Genomic DNA, 23,696 nt, shown 5'->3' with positions numbered 1-23,696 from the left:
TCAAGGACATTCAGAAACTTGTCCCAAAGCCACTCCTGCTTTGTCTTGGCTGTGTACGTAGGGTCATTGTCCTGTTGGAAGTTTAAACCCCCCCCCCAGTCTGAGGTCATGAGCGCTCTGGAGCAGGTTTTCATCAAGGATCTCTCTGTACTTTGCTCCGTTCATCTTTGCCTTGATCCTGACTAGTCTCCCAGTCCCTGTCGCTGAAAAACATCCCCACAGCATGATGCTGCCACCACCATGCTGGATGGTGCCAGGTTTCCTCCAGTCGTGATGATTGGCATACAGGTCAAAGAACTCAATCTTGGTTTCATCAGACCAGAGAATCTTTTTTCTAATGGTTTGAGAGTCCTTTAGGTACCTTTTGGCAAACTCCAAGCGGGCTGTCATGTGCCTTTTTTACTGAGTGGCTTCTGTCTGGCCAATCTACCAGAAAGGCCTGATTTTGTGGAGTGCTGCAGAGATGGTTGTCCTTCTGTAAGGTTCTCCCAACTCCACAGAGGAACTCTGGAGCTCTGTCAGAGTGACCATCGGGTTCTTGGTCACCTCCATGACCAAGGCCCTTCTCCCCCGATTGCTCAGTTTGGCCGGGCAGCCAGCTCTAGGAAGAGGCTTGGTGGTTCTAAACTTCTTCCATTTAAGAATGATGGAGGCTACTGTGTTCTTGGGGACCTTCAATGCTGCCCCCAAAAAATGTGTGCCCTTCCCCAGATCTGTGACTCGACACAATCCTGTCTCGGAACTCTGCAGACAATTCCTTCGACCTCATGGCTTGGTTTTTGCTCTGACATGCACTGGCAACTGTGTGTAAGTCGCTCTGGATAAGAGTGTCTGCTAAATGACGTAAATGTAAATATAGACAGGTGTGTGCCTTTCCAAATCATGTCCAATCAATTGAATTTACCACAGGTGGACTCCAATGACGTAGAAACATCTCAAGGATTGTGAATGGAAACAGGATTCACCTGAGCTCAATTTCGAGCAAAGGGGTCTGAATACTTTCCGAATGCACTCTATCTACGTCAATTACCTCGAACACTTGCACATAAAGTTGGTACTGGTACCCCGTGTATAGCCATGGTATTATTATTTTTCTCTCCATTGTTGGGAAGTAAATATTTCACTGATAGTCTACACCTGTTGTTTACGAAGCATGTGACAAATACATTTTGATTTGTATGTCATAGTTGACACCCCATTCTTTCTGCAGACATCTTTTGAATTTTATTTCGAAGCAGATATTTAACAAAGTTTTGAAAAAATGTGGTCACGTGAAAACAGGGATATTTTACCGTAATTCTGTTACCACACTGCATCTGCACAGTTTATCCAGTAAATGTGTTTTTGTGAAATGTTCTGTGTAAATTGTTCATAGTAGTCCTTGTGCATAGTTTATTGCTTTGTTAAACTTTGAAATCAATAGTTTTTGTTTAGCATAGATTTTAAAGAGAAAAATCTGACTCAGTGTAATTCTGTTAATGTGGAATTGCCCTTTTAGAACGTCTGTAGAGCCCCAGTCAATCCCACACCTCACCATTTCCTTCATTGCAGCCCCCGATGGAGGAGGGAGGCCGCAAGAGACACTCATCCAGCGGAGACGGTCGCCGCCACCACCCCTCCCAGGGCTCCAGCCGCCCCCACAGCCAAACTGGCTTCGGCCCAGCCCAGTTTGCCCAGGGCCCCACCAGGGAGGATGCCAAAATCAGCAGCCAGAGCCAGCGACCCGCAGCCCAGGCCTCGGCAACCGCATCAGACGCCCAGCCACCAAAGTAACCCCAGACAACCCTCAGCCACTTGGATCAACTCAACGTCATTAAATATTTTCTGCGCCGCAAGAATGAGAGAATGGCTTTCTGACGAACGGCTTGTGATTGAATAAGTCAAGGCTCTTCCATTTTGTTTGAAACACCCAGCGTTTTGACTTATTAGAGACGAAACTGAATGACTATTGAAGGAGTGGATGAAGTATTTTATTTTGCAAACCTTGGCATATATTCTCCCATGGTTACAATGTGGGGAATGGACATGGTTTCTGAGGACGTTTGATGGCAACTGCAAACCTTGTGATTCCTTTCTATTGATGGACCCCCTTTCCACTTGACACATCTGGATTAGAAATTGATGCTTTGAAATATACATATTTAACTTGTTTTTCCGCGAGAGAGAAATAGAGGGAGAAAAAATAGATGAAAAAACACCAAACCAAATGATGAAAAAAATGACTTGTACCAATCCCTCAGTATGAACAAGATCATTGAAAGTTGCCTTATTTTAATGTTTTTCCTGCTTTACTTGTGCCCGCCACCGTGATGTGGATTGTACAGCATTGATAATTGCAAATATGCAACATTGGTCACCACCTACAGTAGTGGCCACTCAGTGACTCCCTGCCTGCCAAACAGTTTTGAACACAACCTGCTGAACTGTCTTCCAAGTGTCCTAAAGCCTACCCCTTTGCCCACCCCTCAGTGTGTTTGCAATTTGTGGCTCTTTGTGCTAAAACGCTTTTGCTGGGGAGGGGGGGCGCAGCCGCTCCTGACATCCCCCCACATCTATCTATCCATCCATCAATCACCATTGAGGCTACAGGACTGGAATCACCAATCTGGATTACTTGAAGAAAAAAAAGAGCGGAAAGGTTTATCAGTAGATCTGGTGTGCTGCGGTGGTTGCTTTGGGGAGATGTGTGGTGGGTTATGTTTGGGGGTAGTGGCCTGCTTTCCAGGGCTAAACAAGGCAGGGTTTCAGTCTGCAGCTTAGCAAGGCCTATAACATTGCATCCCACCACCGCTTCCACACACACACACCCCTCTGTATGTTTTTTTCCAGAGAGCCCTGAACCCAACCCACCTTCCCATGAACAGCTGACTACAGTCAGATAAACTATAATAATCTGGTGTGGATAACATCATCTTTATCCGACAGAGGACTGATGGTATCAAATATATGAGTGATTTTATTTTTTCTTCACTAAAATGTGAATGGGACAGAACTTACACCTCCCGGCTACTTGTTTTATTGTTTATAGAACAGTTTATATATATTCACCTTACATGTGTACATACTTTTAATTTTTAAGGGTCTGAAAGTCTAATCCTTTTTTATTTGCTGTGTTTCTAGCTATGCTATGGGTATGTCTCAGTATTGCTATGCATTTGTTGAAACCTCTGGACTTTCAGAAATGGGAACATAGTACAAATAAAGGGACATTTACATTCGGTCGTCAACTGACATTCAATGCAACAACAAATCACACATTTCCAGAACAAGTTCATTTTCAAAACATAGCTAATTTGCAGAATTTAAAATTTTTTTTATGATGAATTCTGTTTACAAATTGCATGACGTGAAGCACTAGTGTGTGTTCATGCCACGGCAATTCAAACTTTCCACAAATCATATCATGAGCCAAAGTCAAAATATTCCCCCTAACTAGTTATTGATCAGTGTAATGGTTCTCTTTAATTAAATATCAATTGGCATAAATAAGAGTTATAACTGTTCCTTCTGCTGGAGGTTGAGAAGTGATTCATATTCACAGGTGGTTCTGCTGTGTTAAAATTTAAAACAAACATGAAGACAATTGGACATTCTATTTTCATTTAACTGTCATTGTTGAAAAAGTTGAGTTTCACGAGAATTAACTTTATTTTTAAGCTTTTATTCCCTGTCTTGTGGGTTTAACTCAAGGGATCTGTGAGTCAATTGAGTGGGCTTATAGGATTGATTGAATCACTCAAATTGTTTACTCGAGGAATTAAAGACAAATTACTTTCCGAATGCACCCCCAGTGAATGTGACCTCTGTGTGTGTGTGTCCCCCACTCGTCCTAGACCAGGAGAGTGGGGACAGGTAAGACCTGTCCTTTGGGGTCCAGTCTAATCGTTAGCATAGTGCATCAAACCCTCTGGGTGGAACAGTTGGTGCTCCAATGAACTCAGCAGGGACACCAGGCATGGCCCCCTAGCGTCAGATGGACTGGGCCGGACACTGGAGAGAAAGAGGGGAAGGGAGGACGTAACCCACTTTGGGTTTGTCAATATTCAGAGGTTATGAATGGCTATGTCGTCTGGGGACTGAAAAGGACACAATTCCATAAAGCCATATAAATAAAAATAGCTGTATATGAACCACACATTTTGTAATAGTTCATTACCATCACAATATCCTAGGCTTGTCATCAGGGGGGGGGGGGGAGAATAAAAACAAATGTAAAATACTTGAATGAGATCTTGTATTATAGCATTTAATATCCATAATATCTGCTTTGTAGGCTGTGATTCGCTATTAGTGTTATTTGTAGTAATTGTGCTTTTCCTTACATATAAAAAAAAAAAAAAAACATTAAATGGACAAAAAAAACTTCAACATCAACTCTGTCATCGTCCTGTTATTTACTTGTCTGTATTTCCCTGTATGGTATTCCGGAAAGCAGGATTATTAAATTAACCAGCTAATTTTGATAAACTGCCACAGTTTTTCTGTCTGATTAAGAAAGCTACATTTGTTTATTGGTGGTTGTTGTCAACTTAATGGGTATGTTCGAGCAGTAAGGCTAACACAACCGACTGCAGAAGAAAGTCTACGAGTGATGTCGGGGGAGGTGCATCGGCAACAGCTGAAATTTGGACACTGTTGTGATTCACCTACAGCAAGGCTCCAACCCTCCATACCGCACGTTTACAAACGTACAGTTATGACTATAACCACTGTTCTCTGAAGGAGGGGAACGAGGTACAACACAGCTACCGGGAGCTTGCGTGCTAGCGCCCTCTACTGAAGAACATTAGAATCACGCCTGACCAATGAACACCGTGACTAACTGTAAGCCCCACCTTCCACAGGCGATAAACCAGAGTCACGGATTCATTCCTTCAATTCAGTACCGCTCTTCACCAAGCCCAGAACTGGGCGGCACGTGGCCGAAGAGGTGCATCTCGTTTCCCTCCTTCAGGGAAAAGTAGTTATAGTCATACCTGTACATTTCCTTTGTCAACTTTGTACAACACAGCTATGGGGGTAGCCCCAAGCCAACATCAAATGAAATGTCCCACGGCAAACCACCCAGAGTTCTAAGCCAACCTGTGGTATCTGGGTATTGCGCGACCCCTGGTCCACTCAATGTACATGCATAACACTCATACCAGACACAAGGCATGTAACCCCCGCGGTTCCTCAGAAGCAAACTGAGGAGGCGAAAAGGGTAGAGCTGGAGACCTGTAGGACATAGTCATGACTACGGCTGCATTAGGACACAACGTCACCTTAGAGTCGCCAAGGGCAACTTCCTACAAGAGGGGTGAACGGATAACGCGTGGAGAGCTTCAAAGCGTTTAGTCGAGACCAAAACCACGAGCAGTGCAATCTTGTAGGAGAGGATCCACAGTGTCTGTTGCAGTGTCTATTGATTCAAATATGGCCTCACATAGCACATCCAAAGTCAAATCCCAAGTGGGCGCAATAGGTTTAGAAACTGGCCTGAGACGGCATACACCCCCTTAAAAACCTTGGAGTGGCACCAATAATTCTCCCACATGACACGCTGTAAACACCCGCTATGTACAGTTGAAGTCGGAAGTTTACATACACTTAGGTTGGAATCATTATAACTTATTTTTCAACTACTCCACACATTTCTTGTTGACAAACTATAGTTTTGGCAAGTTGGTTAGGACATCTACTTTGTGCATGACAAAAGTAATTTTTCCAACAATTGTATACAGACAGATTATTTCACTTATAATTCACTGTATCACAATTCCAGTGGGTCAGAAGTTTACATACACTAAAATGACTGTGCCTTTAAACAGCTTGGGAAATTCCAGAAAATTATGTCATGGCTTTAGAAACTTCTGATAGGCTAATTGACATCATTTGAGTCACTTGGAGGTGTACATGTGGATGTATTTCAAGGCCTACCTTCAAACTCAGTGCCTATTTGCTTGACATCATGGGAAAATCAAAAGAAATCAGCCAAGACCTCAGAAAAAAAATTGTAGACCACAAGTCTGGTTCATCCTTGGGAGCAATTTCCAAACTCCTGAAGGTACCACGTTCATCTGTACAAACAATAGTAACCAAGTATAAACACCATGGGACCACGCAGCCGTCATACCGCTTAGGAAGGAGACGCGTTCTGTCTCCTAGAGATGAACGTACTTTGGTGCGAAAAGTGCAAATCAATCCCAGAACAACAGCAAAGGACCTTGTGAAGATGCTGGAGGAACCAGGTACAAAAGTATCTATATCCACAGTAAAACGAGTCCTATATCAACATAACCTGAAAGGCCGCTCAGCAAGGAAGAAGCCACTGCTCCAAAACCGCCATAAAAAAAGCCACACTACGGTTTGCAACTGCACATGGGGACAAAGATCATACTTTTTGGAGAAATGTCCTCTGGTCTGATGAAACAAAAATAGAACTGTTTGGCCATAATGACCATTGTTATGTTTGGAGGAAAAAGGGGGAAGCTTGCAAGCCGAAGAATTCCATCCCAATCATGAAGCACGGGGGTGGCAGCATCTTGTTGTGGGGGTGCTTTGCTGCTGGAGGGACTGGTGCACTTCACAAAATAGATGGCATCATGAGGGAGAAAAATTATGTGGATGTATTGAAGCAACATCTCAAGACATCAGTCAGGAAGTTAAAGCTTGGTCGCAAATGGGTCTTCCAAAATTGTGGCAAAATGGCTTAAGGACAACAAAGTCAAGGTATTGGAGTGGCCATCACAAAGCCCTGACCTCAATCCCATAGAACATTTGTGGGCTGAACTGAAAAGGTGTGTGCGAGCAAGGAGGCCTACAAACCTGACTCAGTTACACCAGCTCTGTCAGGAGGAATGGGCCAAAATTCACCCAACTTATTGTGGGAAGCTTGTGGAAGGCTACCTGAAACGTTTGACCCAAGTTAAACAATTAAAAGGCAATGCTACCAAATACTAATTGAGTGTATGTAAACTTCTGACCCACTGGGAATGTGATGAAATAAATAAAAGCTGAAATAAATCATTCTCTCTACTATTATTCTGACATTTCACATTCTTAAAATAAAGTGGTGATCCTAACTGACCTAAGACAGGGAATTTTTACTAGTATTAAATGTCAGGAATTGTTTAAAACTCAGTTTAAATGTATTTGGCTAAGGTGTATGTAAAGTTCCGACTTCAACTGTATATCAATACAACCCTCTTATGGAGGGTGCCCTTGTGGACTGTATAGTAGCAATAATGTTCAGAGGTAAACCCCTTGCCATCAGAATGGACCTTTCAGGGCCCAGATTCCAAATCTCCGTCCTGCCCATGCGCCTGGGACAACAGGTCCCTGCTCAACGGGAGTTGCCACGGGTCCCTGCCTAAAAGGCGAATGATTTCCACGAGCCACAAAGGATCAATGACTCACCCTTCCCAGCATGGGCTGAATCAGGGGTGTATTCATTACAACAATTCTGTTGCAATAAGTTTTGTCTGTTGGGTTTTTAAATGGAAGTTGTAGTTAATTTTAATTGTATGGTTTCCAGGAGTTTACATTCCAATCCGAATTGTCTGTGAAGTGTTTGGCGCAAGCTGCACGTCTATAAATGATCGATTTTTCCATGCTCTAAAGTGGAGTGAAATCCACAGGGTTACTTCTAACTTCTTCCAGCCGTGAAGTGAACTACAACTTCCATTTAAGAAAAAAAACTCAACAGGCTTTGCAGTAAATGATTTCTGTTGCAAAACAGTTTGCAACAGACAATGTTTTGCAACAAAATTGTCATAATGAATACACCCCATGTCCACAGGGGAAACGCATAAAGGAGTGTCTGAGGCCACCGGTGTGCGCGAGAGCATCCGTTCTCAACAGAGCACAGGTCGCTTATTGAGAAACAGACACAAGGTTTTCCTCACAGTGCGTCGGCCCTCCCGAACATTTCCCATCTCTGGGAGACCACCCAGGGATGCAGCCTCCACTCCCGGAACGGAGGCCCCCACTGGATAGCAGATCTGCACCTGTGTTGAGGCTCCCGGGTTGTGTGCACACTGCTCTACAGTGTGAAATGGAATGCATTGAGATGGAGTTGAATAGCTCTTCTCTTGAATCAGTATGGGTGTGTGTAACACCACCTGCTTCCTTGACTCCGCTACCACCAGCCAATCATCCCTGATGATCGTGAGCATTCTGAATTTGTAGGACCTGAGGTGCTTGTTTAGGGCACGCAGGATAAAAATGGGAAGCAAAGTCCCGCCCCTTTTGGGAACCAGTCGTCCTGGGCCTCTGACATAGGAGCCACTTGGATTGCCTGCTTCTTAAGAAGGGAAGAAATCTCCTCCCTCAAAACGGGCGCTGATGCCTCTGGAAGAGTCAATGTAATGATGCTGTAAAAACGTGGGGGACGCACAACGAATTGTAGCCTGTACCCCAACGTCAATGTTCGCATAATCCAGGGCGACACTGAGCATGCGCACCATTGGTTGACAACAGAGAGTCTCCCGTAATGCGCCATTTAATGCCTCTTGTTTTTTCACCACTCTGAACAACCGAGTGTCTGACTGTGGGGAATTGCCTATTTTTATTAAGCTTACATATGGAGGACACAACACTCGACACCCATGAACACCGTGGAACTTGGCTACCCCAAGTTTAAAAAATGTGTCTAAGTGCCAACGTTTGCCTGAAGCCCAGTCCACTCTGGGTTCGAGGGCTTCGGCTTCCAGTGACGTACCCCAATTGGTCATGCTATTTGGGAGTACTGTTGTCACAGCGAACATCTGGGGAGGGGACCGTGCCATCTCTCCTTTCATCGAGCTAGGTGCACAGGGGCTGCTGCCTCCCCTGCTCTACGGAGGGACCAGCTTTCACTTCACCCATGGGAGTAAAACAGTGCCTGTGCCAAGCAGACTGGTGCTGCTCTTGTAGAACAGAACAAGGCTTCTGTTTGCAGACGATGTCGCCGCAGCAGCAAAGGTCCTCCAAAGAAGGACCACGTGGAGTGCCGCTTCCTGGTTTCTATCCCCAAAACGAGACTGCATAAACTACAGGGCCAAGCCAAACAACCCCGTAGGAGAAATCTGCTCATCCAAGTACAACTGCCTGTCTTTCTCTGGCACCTGCGACAAAGTCAATCAAAGGTGCCAACGAGATGCTGCAACGGGAAATGCGCAAGACGAAATCGGCCGTAGCAAGAATCTCATCTATGAGCTCTGCATGGGGCTCCCCAGCAGCCAAAACCATGGGCAGGTCCACACCAGCTCAGTCTGAAGCAATGTGACGGGATGACACCCCCTGTGCCCGGTATACCTTGTCAAGCTGTGCCCCCGAAAAACTAAAGTACGGTGGAAGGTTCTTAATGTTCCGTATTGACTGACCTTTTGGACATATGGACTGTCATTTCTCTTTGCTTATTTGAGCTGTTCTTGCCATAGTATGGACTTCACTCCTGTGGCTCAGTTGGTAGAGCATGGCGTTTGCAACGCCAGGGTTGTGGGTTCGTTTCCCACGGGGGACCAGTACGGGAAAAAAATGTATGAAATGTATGCATTCACTACTGTAAGTCGCTCTGGATAAGAGCGTCTGCTAAATGACTAAAATGTTTTTTAAAAAAATGTATTTTACCAAATAGGTCTATCTTCTGTATACCACTCCTACCTTGTCACAACACAACTGATTGGCTCAAACACATTAAGGAAAGAAATTCAACAACTTAACTTTTAACAAGGCACACCTGTTTAATTGAAATGCATTCCAGGTGACTACCTCATGAAGCTGGTTGAAAGAAGGCCAAGTGTGCAAAGCTGTCATCAAGGCAAAGGGTGGCTACTTTGAAGAATCTCAAATATAAAATACATTTTGATTTAACACTTTTTTAGTTACTACATGATTCTATATGTATCATTTCATATTTTTTTCACTACTATTCTATAATGTAGAAAATAGTAAAACATTCAGAAAAACCCTTGACTAGGTGTGTCCAATCTTTTGACTATCTTGAAGAGATTAAGTAATCGCTCTGGATAAGAGCTTCTGCTAAATAATTTAAAATGTAATCCAGATTTCTGGAACAGTCCCCTTATCTGGTCACATCACTGATGGATGATACTGTTTTGATGAATACTGTAGCAGACTACTGATTATGTGTGTGAAAGAGTGGAGAGAATGAGTGTAAAAAAGATGATTTACAGATGTGACGACGAATGCTGATTGTGTCAAAGCTTTGAAACAAATGAGATGTTGGTTTTTTGTTAAGGTTTTATTCTGCAACAATGCACAGTTTATGAATTACAGGTCATGTAAAAATCTATACTGATTCCCAAATCTCAACCCAGGAGTCAGACTACAGAACACAACCCTTTAAGGACCAATTTATCAATCAATACAGATCGTACAAATGGTGACAAAGATGGGATGATTGTATGGTTTTCCATAGACCAGAATCCACAAACTTACTAATATAAGGTTTTCTCCAGTTACACAGGAATCACTCAAAGAAATGCATCTTTATTATCAAGTGCCAATTACAGTAATAAAGTGCCATCCAACAATCGGATAATAAAATGTAGGATTTATAATTAAAAAGAGATATGTCCCGTCCTTATCTCCAAGCAGCAAGTTTATACTTAACAGCGGAGAACAAGGTTAGACTGAAAAGGTAGAAAGTGCTACTGCTAGGAACATTATAACAAGATGAAACAAAAGTCTTCTGATCAAGCAGGTAAAAGTAGTAAATTACCACGATGTGTTTTCAGTGTAATGAGGTGCTTTGTAGAGTCAGGGATATGACGTAGATGCACAAAGTAAACAGCATATTGGGTCAACTTCCGCAACAACTAAGAGCGTTGAAGCATGAGGCTAAACATCTCCCCTGTTTTTGTCCCGCGGCTACCACGTTGTCAGAGCGTGAAGCAAACCCGTGCACATGCGCAGATACTGTGTGTGACTGTGAGAGCAAAGTCTTGCATCTTGCTCATCACAATATCTGCGTTGCTGCTTGTGCATCGTCATTTTGCTGACTCTACCTTTAATAAGAACTCCACTGTCTCTACTACCAAGATTAGAAAGGAACAGTGGGAGAGGAAACATCCCAGTGCCAGACTTGAGGATGGGAATACTGATTGCATCTCTATAATCTCTCCTTTCTCTGTGTACTTGTTCACTTCATCATAGATTTTCCTCTAGCTCATGCTTACACCAATCCAATGCTTTTAACCGTATGGACGAGTGCACACTACAGGAGTAAGGAGAGATTATTGGGATGTAGCTGGATGTCAGAAGTGACGTTTGGGTTTGGGGAGAATCACTGGACCTTCTTGGGGGTGTCTGGGATGCTCTCGGTCAGTGGGGTGAGGCTGAGGAGCAGGGTGTGACGCTCGTAAGCCTTGGTCTTCCTGAAGTTGGCGTCGGTCCCGTGTAACCTGTCCAGAACCCCCAGGACTCCAAAGTTCTGGTTGAACCTGCAGAGATGGAGGGTAGAGTACATAATTACTACAAAATAAAACAGTGTACTGTTCTTAACGTTTCCTCCTTTGAATTTGACATGTACATTGCCTGGCTAAAGCCACAGACTCGCTGTGTTTCAGGCAGGCTAACTTGTCCATGGAACAAATCCCAAACCAAACTCCACCCTTTTACACATAACAACTCCCCTTTTCGGATCGGGAAGGATTAGATTTAATAAGCATAAGCAATATTACAGAAAATTTCGACCTAGCCTTCAGAAGAGATATGTGGAGGAGTTATTATCATAATTTTAAGATCTGCCATGGCCGGCAGAGTCAAAGTCCAAAGTACAAACAAAGAACTGGACATGGGTTCACAGTAATAAAAATGAATATGCCAAGAACAGTGTGCACTATATCAGTTAACATACCAAAGTCCCCTCTGGGAAAATTAAGTAATTCTGTGTATGTCCCAAATGGCACCCTATGCCCTTTATAGTGCACTACTTTTAACAAAGTCCCATAGGGCTCTGTTCAAAAGTAGTGTGTTACATAGGCTTGCGTCCCAAATGGCACCCTATTCCCTATCTTGCATAAGACAGGACTCACTTGAGGTGATGGTAGTCGTGGAACTCGGGGGAGGGCAGGAAGGGGAGGTGGTAGCCACAGTGGGAGATGGTGGTGCTGACCAGAGCCAGAGCGTACCACAGGGTGGTTGTGACCAGGTGGGAACCCAGGATAACAGGGCCGATCAGGGCAGGCAGCATGTTGGACAGCTGGGGGTGGGGCAGGACCATCAGAAACATGGTTTTACATTGTTTAGAAATACGCTATATGGTTATAAATTATCTGCTTACAAGATTATCCACAATGCAGTGTTTCAAGCTACGGTCCCCTAGTTTGACTTTGAGAGAGAGAAAGAAAGAACAGTGGAAAGGCATAAAGTGCTCACCACGTGCTCCAGAGGATGGGCGTAGAGAGAGACCACTCCGATGGGAGCCGTCCACTCATGGTGCTGCTTGTGGAAATGCTTGTAGAGGGCAGGATGGTGAAACAGCCTGACAGGGAAGGGATCACAAGTTGAATGTCAGAGGTGTCAGACGGTCAAAGATACTGTCAGGGTGAGTTGTATTTTTCGCTCTCAGCTCTCTGACCAAAAATATAAAATGCAACATGTAAAGATAATCCATCCACCTGACAGGTTTGGCATATCAGGAAGCGGATTAAACAGCATGATCATTACACAGGTGCACCTTGTGCTGGAGACAAAATCCACTCTAAAATGTGCAGTTTTGTCACACAACACAATGCCACAGATGTCTCAAGTGTTGAGGGAGTGTGCAATTTGCATGCTGACTGCAGGAATGTACCAGAGCCGTTGCCAGATAATTGAATGTTCATTTCTCTACCATAAGCTGCCTGCAATGTCATTTTAGAGAATTTGACAGTACGCCCAACCGGCCTCACAACCACAGACCACCATGCCAGCCCAGGACCTCCACACCCAGCTTCTTTATCTGCGGGATCGTCTGAGACCAACCACCCGGACAGCTGATGAAACTGAGGAGTATTTCTGTCTGTAAAACTCATTCTGATTGGCTGGGCCTGGCTCCCCAGTGGGTGGGCCTATGCCCACCCATGGCTGTGCCCTTGCCCAATGATGTGAAATCTATAGATTAGGACCTAATGAATTTATTTCATATGACGGATTTCCTTACATGAACTGTAACTCAGTAAAATCGTTGAAATTGTTGCATATTGCGTTTAGATTTTTGTTCAGCATAAGTTCTCTGCCACAGCATTGAATGTGCTTGTAACATTTAAATTCCTGCACTAGCACAAAACATAATCCTTTTTGTCGTTCCATATGTTATGTGATAATGCAATATGTTCATGTTGTCCCTTTACTCAGTGCATAGCCAATAAAGCACTAAAATGTAAAAATGGTATGTGTACCTTCTACAGGCTGATAAATTCTAGCTGCCTATTAAACCAGAGGTTGACCCCTCTCTGGTGATAGGGGTCACCAAAAAACAGCACTTAGAAAGCATTTGTTACCCTAAGTGATATTTCTGGGGATAAAGCCGATGGCTGTAATTCAGCTATCGGCACTTTAAATTGATAGAGATGTCTTACATACAAATCATTAAAATCCAGATGGAAAATATTTACACAAGAAGCAACCTAATAGAGTTTGACTGTGTAATATTAGGTTGCTTCTTGTGTAAATATTTTAATGATTTGTATGAGCTGGTTCACTCTGGCCTTACAAGATGGCTTATGTTTTGACCAGGGCCCAGGCACTTGGAGGCAGCTGGAGAGTGAACAGTGATAAGGATGAGAATATACAGTACCTAACGAAAATATGCACACCCTTTGAATTTTTCCACATTTTGTTGTGTTACAGCTTGAATTTAAAATGTATTAAAGTTAGATTGTTGGGGGTCACTGGCCTACACACAATACCTGATAATGTGAAAGTGGAATAATGTTTTTCAATGTCATTTTTCTTTCTTTTTTTTTTTGAAAAGCTGAAACGTCTTGAGTCACTAACTATTCAACCCGTTTGTTATGGCAAGCCTAAATAAGTTCAGGAGTAAATATTTGCTGAACAAGTTACATAATAAGTTGCATGGACTCACTCTGTGTGCAATAATAGTGTTTAACATTATTTTTGAATGACTACCTCAACTCTGTACCCCACACACAATTATCTGTAAGCTCTGTCGAGCACTGAATTTCAAACACAAAGACCAGGGAGGTTTTCCAATGCCTCGTGAAGAAGGGCACCTATTGGTAGATGGGTAAAACAAGACAAAGCAGACACTGAATATCCCTTTGAGCATGGTGAAGTTATTAATTACACTTTGAATGGTGTATCAATACACCCAGTCACTACAAGGATATAGGTGTCCTTCCTAACTCAGTTGCCAGGGAAAGAAACCGCTCAGGGATTTTAAAACAGAGTGTAATGGCTGTGATAGGAGAAAACTGAGGATGGATCAACAACATTGTAGTTACTCCACAACACTAACGTAATTAACAGAGTGAAAGAAAATATATATATATTACAAAACATGCATCCTGTTTGCAACAAGGCAAACATTAACTTTTTGGCCTGAATACAAAGTCTTATTTTTGAGGCAAATCCAGTACAACACATTATGGTGTTCCACTCTTCATATTTTCAAGCATAGTGGTGGCTGGATCATGTTATGGGTATGCTTGTCATCATTAAAGACTGGGGAGTTTCTGGATTAAAAAAAAGGAATGGAGCTTGGCACAGGCAAAATCCTAGAGGAAAACCTGGTTAAGTCTGTTTTCCACCAGACACTAGGAGACAAATACACTCTTCAGCAGGACAATAACCTAAAACACAAGGCCAAATCTACACTGGAGTTGCTTACCAAGAAGACAGTGAATGTTCCTGAATGGCCGAGTTACAGTTTTGACTTCAAAATCTACTTAAAAATCAATGGCAAGACTTGAAAATGGTTGTCCAGCAATGATCAACAACCAATTTGACAAAGCTTGAAGAATTTTGAAAAGATTAAATGGGCAAGTGAATGCACAATCCGGGTGTGGAAAGCTCTTAGAGACTCACCCAGAAACACTCACAGCTGTAATCGCTGCCAAAAGGTGATTCTACAAAGTATTGACTCAGGGGTGTGAATATTTAGTAAATTAGATAATTCTGTATTTCATTTTCAAGAAATCTTGTAAAATGTAAAAAAAAGAAGGGGTATTGTGTGTAGATGGGTGCAAAAAAACAGCCATTTCCTCCATTTTGAATTCAGGCTGCAACAACACAATGTGGAATAAGGCAAGGGGTAGTAATACATTGTGAAGACACTGTCATGAGTATCTTGTCTTTGGAACCTCTCAGAGGAACGTGTCTCTTTCCCCATATGCATATGTCTGTCTATTGTTAATCTATTAAACATCGTAATCGTTCGCTTATCTTTGGGTACAGCATTTTCCACACCAATCAATTATTCCTGACAAGGCCCTGTATTGGATATGAGAAACCATGCTGCCCCCCTCCTCAGCCACTACCTGTGTGAGTAGTAGAACAAAAGCTCCTCCAACACGGTGCAGAAGGCCATCTCCAACAGGCCTCGGTGGAAGGTGGGCAGCTCTGGGCCGCAGGGATTCCCCCTAGAAAACATAACTGCCCAGCACACCACCACCATGGGAGCAGAGATGAAGAGCTGGTTGAGGACCACCGTCTTCACAGCGTGGCGCAGCTTCACTGGGTCAACCTACGGGATGTGGACAGTTTTAGTGGCAAAGTCTCCGTTTTCTTCAAGTAATCAATTATCATCACCCATTTCTGCAATCATTAGTCTTCTTGTTTATTGTTCACTTAGTTGAACTTGTTTTGTTTACTTCAAAGTCTTCAATTTCTGCTAGTTTTTAAGATGTAAGTAGGGGTCCTATTTTATTTTTTAACATCTTCCTGCGGCTACGCTCGTTTGTTGTGTACTTAGAATATAATTACTCTAGCTAACACCATCAATCTTTCTTAGGAAACCACAACGTAGCAATAAAGTCATTTGTTGATAGTGTGTTCATCCGTCTGAAAGAATTTGGATGGTGTCCATGACAAATCCACAGATGTACAAATCAAACACCCGCTACATACATCACTGTATAGCTGATTTAGAGAGACCATAGTAACATCATAGTAATGTTAATTCAGAAATATATTTATTCCAAATGAATTAAACAGATCTATGCTTTATAAATCAGATAAAGAGGTTATGTCCAGTTGGTAAAGTATAGTTATCCTCAGTCCGGTCTCATGTTTTCTGAGCTTTGCACCCTCACATTCAAAAATCATCACTGACCTTTGAAACTCACAGGGCAGTTCTTCAATATCTGGCTACATTATTTGGTGAGTATATCTAGCTGCATTTGGCATATATTATAAACAGGTAATGTTTATGACTGATAAGCGCTTTGAGTAACACAATGTCACTTAAGTATCTAATCTTCCACAGATTGCAGGAGATGGCAGGGTAAACACTTTAAGTAACCAGCGATATTCAGTAATGGCAGTCGTTCTCTCACTAGTGTCCTGTAAAACAACATCTATTAATCAAACTCAGTAAGAGGACATTGGTCCGATCGACTGATGGACATGCCGTTCATAGAGACCTGAGTTTTTCCTGACCACGGGACCTGAACATGATCAGGAGAGAACCTCCTGGCCCCATTTATGATGACACTGAATTTCACAACACACATGCTAGTACAAACACACACGCACGTGAGAGCACACACACACACACAAAACTCCTTTCACTAGAGTGAAATGTGAGGCTTTCAGAAGGATGATCCTGATTAGAGCCCTTCCTGTCTACTGTACTAAATGAAGGTCTTGGTGAGATACAGGTGTGTAAAACTGGATTAGACTGACTGTACCGGGTTGTTCTTGTCCACCTGTATTCTGTAACGGGTGATGAAGTTGGGCATTCCAGTGTAATCAACCAGCATGAGCAGAAGATTGGACCCCCAGAAAGCCGCAAAAGGCACAAACATCGCCCCTGTTCAGCACAACCAAAATCAATGCATTACATACAATACAACAACCGCATCATGTACACATGAACCAATTCAAGAAACAGCATGCCCTAACATTGTCTAAGAACAGCTCAGCAGGTTTCACTCAATCAGTACATTAACATCTCATAAAAATGATATAAAACCAAAGATGGTGACTGAAGTGCCAAAACAGTCACTATTTTGCCTTTATAGTGCACTACTTTTGACTAGGGCCCATAGGGCAGTATGTAGGGAATAGGGTGCCATTTGAGACCCAGCCTTTACAAATCACATGACATCATCTCTAGACAGATGTTTGTGCCTAATAATGGACGGAACATAAATATAGTTCACAACTCAATTCTGGGGAGAAGAAGAAAGAAGCCTGAACTTTTTACGTTGTTTGTCTTTATTATATCACCCAGATATCAGAGCTGTGGAACATCAGAATTCCATGAGAGAGTTGTACTGGGCTGCTCACCACAGTCTATTTCTTCCTGTTCCTTTGTGCAGCACATAATACTTCCTTTAGTTTATGTCAGATGTTATTTCCAGCAGGACACCGGGCTTCAGATCCCACCAGTTACATTGTCTCTTACCGGCATAGAACAAGGCTGTCTCGTGTCCCTCCCACCTCCGGTGTACTTTGGTCCACTGGTTTTGCCAGAAGTCTCCTGATGCTCCCCAAAACCTCTGCAGATGCCTGGGAGGCACAGGGAAAAGGCTATGGTTACAACTAGTCCCACAAATCTGTGGTTGCAATAATAATTCAATATTGTTCTTATTACTCTAAATGGAACTAATATTATTCCAGTGTTCACAGTGTAAATATCGCATTGGTTAATGTTTGTTCTGAAATCATCCCTGTCCCTACAGTGGATGTTTGTTGTTATTACCATGTTAAGGAGTTCCCAAAGGCTGCCAGGACAAAGAGGCCAGATCCAATGATGATAACCGCTTTCATCACTGAGTCCAACAGGCCTCCTTGGGCCTCCTATAGGAAGAGAAAACAACTATTATTTAAAAAAAATCTGCTCTCTGGCCCATCAGTCAGGTTGTCTCCACAACTCTACTTTTCAAGTCACCTTCTGCAATGATCACTATTCCCTCAACTCACATCATCATGTGTATAAACTGTATCTAGAATTCCCTCTGCACTGGATATAATGAAATGCAGTCCTACAAGTTAGACCTGTACTGACGTGTATCCAGAGAAGTACAGTTAAGTAGCATAGGTCACTCCTTTTAGCCTGCTATGTGTCATTGCAAAACAATGGCACAGAGTACAAGGAGTGAAATGTTAGCTAAACAGACTGCTACCCAGGCTAGAAAGAGACCGTCTATGACTCAGTCTTACAAGGTTCAACAAATGAATTGTAAACATCCAGATGTCAATTACACTGCATGATTCAGGGGGGATGTTCTTACCGGTCTTTGACTGCTTGGGTTCATTTGGACAGGGACCTGACCTTTGCTGTTCATTTGAGTGACTTCGCCCTTCATGTCTTAAAAGAAAACACATTTATTGTATAATGCAGGCTACCATACATGTTTTCTTTTCACAAGCCCTGGCTGGCACTTTTGCATTTTTGCTTTATCAAACTTTATTTGCCACATGAGCCTAATACAACAAGTGTAGACTTTACCATGAAATTATAACTTACAAGCCCCTAACCAACAGTGCAGTTCAAGAAGAAAATATTTACCAAGTAGACTAAAATAAAAAGTAATTATTAAAAGTAACACAATAAGGAGGCTATATACAGGGTGCACCAGTACCGAGTCAGTGTGCAGGGGTACAGGCTAGTTGAGGTAATCTGTACATGTTAGATCAATTCCAATGTTTTATGATTGATTTATACTGTCCAAAGTCCACTCTTATCATATGATTTTACAACAATAGATTGTGGCTGGAATGTACAGTTGCAGGTTGATGTATAATCTGATTACCATTCATTTGAGCTCGATTTTCAAACAAATTCCTGAGGATAACAAGCAAGATTGGCATGCATTGTAACAAGATTAGTGAAAGCAATCTTACCGACAATGATTGTATAGAAGTGTGCTTCTATATTTTTTAAATGATAACGTGTTCTTTTACAAAAGCTTCCAGTGAAAAATGGCAAAATCCAATCAGGGTATATATTTTGGATCAACCAGACAACAGTCTATTTACATTGGGCAACAAAAACAGGCTAGTAGAAATTCTGCATGCAACGCATAGGCCTAACTAACTCAATATGTAGGCCTACTATTTAGGAGCCTAAACATTCCCCATACTTGTTAAGGTCCAAGGAACTTATTCAGAATGTTATTTTCAGAAGTAGACTGGCTCTGACAGCCATCTAAACGTGCATCGATTCTCAGTTGCGATACGGTTCTAGAAACATAAAGCACTTTACTTTCATATCACATCAAATTACACACACTGTAGGCTACACAGTTTTAACCGGCTTTATCATTGTGGCAGCCAACAGCGCTAACACATTTCTGGCAGCCTTCTTTATGTTACACACAGGTGTTTGGCTCGTACTAGATAGTTAATTAGCACAAGTGGTCCCTCCGTCTTCCACACTATAACGTGGAGATCGGCTATGGTCGTGTGGGAACAATAACCCTGTAAAGGTGTGTATCAATTTGAAGGTTTTGTTTTTTGAAAATTGTTTCTCGCTGATATGTTCCCAAAACCGTACCGCAAGCAACGCGTGTTAATGTTCAGACCGAGCGTAGGGGCTCTTACAAAAACACTAATTACTGACGCCTTCCTCCAATGATGTGTAATGGAAATGAGAGTCATGATCAAGGAATAAAAATACAGTTTGCTAAATTGACTGAGACTGCCCTATTGGCTGACTACAATTACAGATTGCATAAGGCTCAGTGAAATTGATAGCCTGTAGAATACAGTAAACTCCAGATCAGTATCTAATCCAACGTCAATAGAAGGAGATGAGAGCAATAGGTAGATACGGGTCGCCTACTACTTACTGCTGTAGTTTCCTCGGACGATCGCAATCTACACAACTATGTTTCCAGTCGGTAGGCTATATACAGCCTATTATTTTACATAAAAGTCGCAGCTTCAATTTGATGTAGTTACAACCCTATACGACTTATGATTGGTGGATAAATTGTCAGCTGACCATGAAAAAAGCACAAAGCTGCGATCTCCTTTATTTTCGTCTAGGTGATGGCTTTTGTAATCTTCTGTCTTCTACATGTATTCGGGTGAAGGTTGAACGAACTGTTAATGGCCTTTTGTTATCGCCTTTCCCCTCGAACCCTGGCGGGGTTGAGCGGGTGATGTTTATTTTTTTATTCCCTGGGAAACGTTATAGTAGCCTATACTGACTTCGCCTTATCCTCAGGTTAGAATCAAGATTGTGACTGAATTGGGCCACTGTCAATTCCAGATCTTAAATTGATCCTGTGTTTCTGGACCAGGCATGCAAAGGTTTAGTATAGAATAGAAAATAATTAATATAAAATAATATTTTTCCTGTGAGGGTACGTCTTATGTTGACTTTGTTGCACAACATTCAACAAATGATAACCATACCTTTCTTATACAGGGAAAGGGTCTGAAAAATTCCGAGGTAAAGTTGGTTTCATATTCACACATTTGGACATTCAACAGACATTCGCCAAAAGCCATTTAAAATGGTAAAAATCAATAACTAATTGATTGTCACAGAAACATGAAAATGGATGTGGTTTATTCTATAAATGTCTAGCATACTTTTACAAACGTTGTTTTGAGGAAAAAATCCAGTTTTGACTTGATAGAGGGCATGTAGTTCGTCTAGAGGGCGTGTGGTCAAAGTTCTAACGAGTCTGTTCCAGTTTCAACTGTTCTGCCTGCGGCTATGGAACCCTGACCTGTTCACCGGACGTCCTACCTGTCCCAGACCTGCTGTTTTCAACTCTCTAGAGACAGCAGGAGCGGTAGAGATACTCTGAATGATCGGCTATAAAAAGCCAACTGACATTTACTCTTGAGGTGCTGACTTGTTGCACCCTCGACAACCATTGCTATTATTATTATTATTTGACAATGCTGGTAATTTATGAACATTTGAACATCTTGGCCATGTTCTGTTATAATCTACACCCGGCACAGCCAGAAGAGGACTGGCCACCCCTCATAGCCTGGTTCCTCTCTAGGTTTCTTCCTAGGTTCTGGCCTTTCTAGGGAGTTTTTCCTAGCCACCGTGCTTCTACACTGTCACGTCCTGACCAGTAAGGGGTCATTTTGTTATTGTAGTATGGTGAGGACGTGGCAGGGGTGTGTTTGTTTTGGGTTTTTTGGGGTTATGATCTGTAGTAGAGTTAAAATGGTTATTCCATCAAACTTCAAATTATTAGAATAGTACACAACGCAGAACAGAACAACCAGGTTAAGGGTCAGTGGCCCAAGCCCGCAAACAGGAATATTCCAAGTTCAGACAGAAGGGGGGAGTCAGATTGCTATGATCGCCAGGAACTTTACTTTTGGTTTCTAATTTTAATTGTTGCGCTACTGGTGATGCCTGTTGATGTTAGGTAGGCAGCTACAGTAGCTGAATGATGTAAACATCTTCGGGTTTTGTTTCATTACATTTATTTTATTTAATCTGGGTGCTTATGTCACCTACTAACACCCTGGTACTACCCGTAGCTCCCGTTCTCCTTAGTCTGAGAAAACACTGAGAGAGAAAGGTATGTGTTGCAGATTACTCCTTTGTAGAAGTCCGTAATGTGAAATAAATAAAACGTCCCAACGTGAGACTATTGAAACACGTAACTTTCAGTTTTATTGTTGTTATTAATATAGTTTATAGAGTGCTAAAAGTGTTGCTAGCTAGCATGCCTTTCTGTGATGCAGACGGCTAGCTGAGCTGCTGACTGGTGATGGTGTTGCATTATGGGAGATGTAGTTTTGGCCCTCTAAGGTCTGAATGGGATAAAGGCGATTTCACGTTGTAACTTGTTTGTGTTGCAGTGCTTTTGTACATGAGTTGTTGTATTTTGGTACTGTCAACACTGAAAGCACCTAGCAATGTATTGGGGATGTGAGACAGGATATGTGTTTTACCTTTCTTCATGCTCCTGTGTAGAACAGCTTGTCAGGTGGTGCATTGGAGACGTGTGTTCCTGTCCTGTCTTTTCTTTTCACAATACTATTGCAGGTATGGTTCTATTGTCTAAGAATTAAGATTATACATTCTTTGTATTAAGGACTGGTTATTATTTTATACTATACATTATGGCTTTATGTATGAGTGTGATTGTGAGAGTCTGAGAAAACACTAAGAGAGAAAGAACAGCTTGTCAGGTGGTGCATTGCAGACTGATGTGTTCCTGTCCTGTCTTTTCACAATACTATTGCAGATCAACATAAAAGCCTAAAAGACAGCCGTGGTGTCACTCTTCATTTCTTGGTTCTCCTGTGGTGCATAATAGACCCGCTACAGAGCTATGTTTAGAGGCAGCTGTTCCTCGTTGCCTCTAATTGAAGGTCCTATTTAGTAGGGGTGTTTTTTCCCTGGGTTTTGTGGGTAGTTGTTCCGTGTATAGCTGTGAGCCTTACAGGACTGTTTTTCGTCGTTGTTTTTGAAAAAGTATTATATATATATATATATATATATATATATTTTCTAATAAAAGAAGATGAGTATTCATATACCCGCTGCGTTTTGGTCCACTTTTTACAACAAACCTGACAGAACTACCCACCAAACGAGGACCAAGCAGCGCAAAAAGGAGCAGCAAAGGAGCTATAGGGAGTCATGGACCTGGGAGGAGATCCTGGATGGGGCAGGACCATGGCACCAGGCTGGGGAGTACCAACGCCCTAAGGAGGAGCTGGAGGCAGCCAAGGCGGAGCGGCGCCATTACGAGGCGTTATACGCACGGATTGGCGAGTGCGAGAGGCAGCCCCCAAATTTTTTTTTGGGGGGGGCACACAGGTAGTATGGCTAAGTCAGGTCGTAGACCTGAGCCAACTCCCCGTGCTTATTATGGGGAGCAAAGGATCATGAAGGCACCGAGCTATGCGGAAATACGCACCGCAGCTATCATGTCTCAGCACAGCCCAGTTCGCCCTGTGCCAGCACTCCGCCCGTGCCAAGCTATGTTAACAATCCAGCCAGAACGGGTTGTGCAGGTTGTGTGTGTAGTCAAGGCCCCGTGTATCCAGTTCCTGTTCCTTGCACTAGCCTTGAGGTGCGTGTCACCAGCCTGGCACCTCCAAAGCCAGCCCCATGCACCAGGCCTTTAGTGCGCCTGCCCAGTCCAGTATGTCCTGTTCCTGCTCCTCGCACTAGCCCTGTGGTGCACGTCCCTAGTCTGGCGCCTCCAAAGCCGGCCCCACGCACCAGGCCTTTAGTGCGCAGTGCCCCGTCTAGAGCTTCCGGCAACAGTGCCCCGTCTAGAGCTTCCGGCGACAGTGCCCCGTCTAGAGCTTCCGGCGACAGTGCCTACAGTCCGGAGCTGCCAGAGTCGCCCACCAGTCCGGCGCCGCCAGAATCGCTCCTCAGCCCAGAGCCTTCAGCGGGGGTGGACAGGTTAGGTTGGGGACTAGGGCCGGAACCAGAGCCGGGGGGAGTTTGGGGAAGGGGGGGTGTTTGCACAGGAACAGTCGGTGACAGTGGCCACCCTCCCTTCCCTCCCTTTAGTTTTTTTTTTTGGGGGGGGGTTATTGTTGGGGTCTTTTGGTTAAGGTGCATTCGGGGTCTGCACCTTTGGGGGGGGGGGGGG

At 43.1% G+C, this 23,696-nt stretch overlaps 2 protein-coding genes across 5 annotated transcripts in view; one reads left to right on the top strand and one right to left on the bottom strand.

The window, feature by feature from the left end:
• Positions 1-4,374, top strand: part of LOC115197227 (La ribonucleoprotein 1, translational regulator) — a 111,210-nt gene extending 106,836 nt beyond the window's left edge. For all 4 annotated transcript variants that reach the window (XM_029758560.1, XM_029758562.1, XM_029758559.1 and 1 more), the window contains exon 19: positions 1,552-4,374. In XM_029758560.1, the coding sequence (XP_029614420.1) occupies positions 1,552-1,773 (222 nt within the window). In that variant the 3' untranslated portion in view covers positions 1,774-4,374. The remainder of the gene's footprint in view (positions 1-1,551) is intronic.
• A 5,836-nt stretch (positions 4,375-10,210) lies between these two features.
• On the bottom strand, positions 10,211-20,136 carry faxdc2 (fatty acid hydroxylase domain containing 2). Its single transcript, XM_029758558.1, has 9 exons — positions 19,947-20,136; positions 18,387-18,463; positions 17,855-17,952; positions 17,558-17,661; positions 16,839-16,960; positions 15,468-15,673; positions 12,364-12,469; positions 12,021-12,187; positions 10,211-11,426 (listed from the first exon to the last, which is right to left on the bottom strand). The coding sequence occupies exons 2-9, from the start codon at positions 18,459-18,461 to the stop codon at positions 11,270-11,272; spliced, it is 1,035 nt and encodes a 344-aa protein (XP_029614418.1). The 5' UTR covers positions 18,462-18,463; positions 19,947-20,136; the 3' UTR covers positions 10,211-11,269.
• Between the last annotated feature and the right edge of the window lie 3,560 nt (positions 20,137-23,696).

This window comes from Salmo trutta, chromosome 7, assembly GCF_901001165.1.
Source record: "Salmo trutta chromosome 7, fSalTru1.1, whole genome shotgun sequence".
In the NCBI taxonomy this organism is placed as follows: Eukaryota; Metazoa; Chordata; class Actinopteri; order Salmoniformes; family Salmonidae; genus Salmo; species Salmo trutta.
This window is presented reverse-complemented; position numbering and strand designations above follow the sequence as displayed.

Excerpts from the sequence above, each read along its gene's own strand:
- faxdc2 (XM_029758558.1), bottom strand. The coding sequence starts at position 18,461 with ATGAAGGGCGAAGTCACTCAAATGAACAGCAAAGGTCAGGTCCCTGTC. Across the intron at positions 16,961-17,557 it reads GACAGCCTTGTTCTATGCCG|GGGCGATGTTTGTGCCTTTT; the intron begins GTAAGAGACAAT and ends TGTGCTGAACAG. Across the intron at positions 15,674-16,838 it reads AGGTGGACAAGAACAACCCG|GTTGACCCAGTGAAGCTGCG; the intron begins GTACAGTCAGTC and ends CACATCCCGTAG.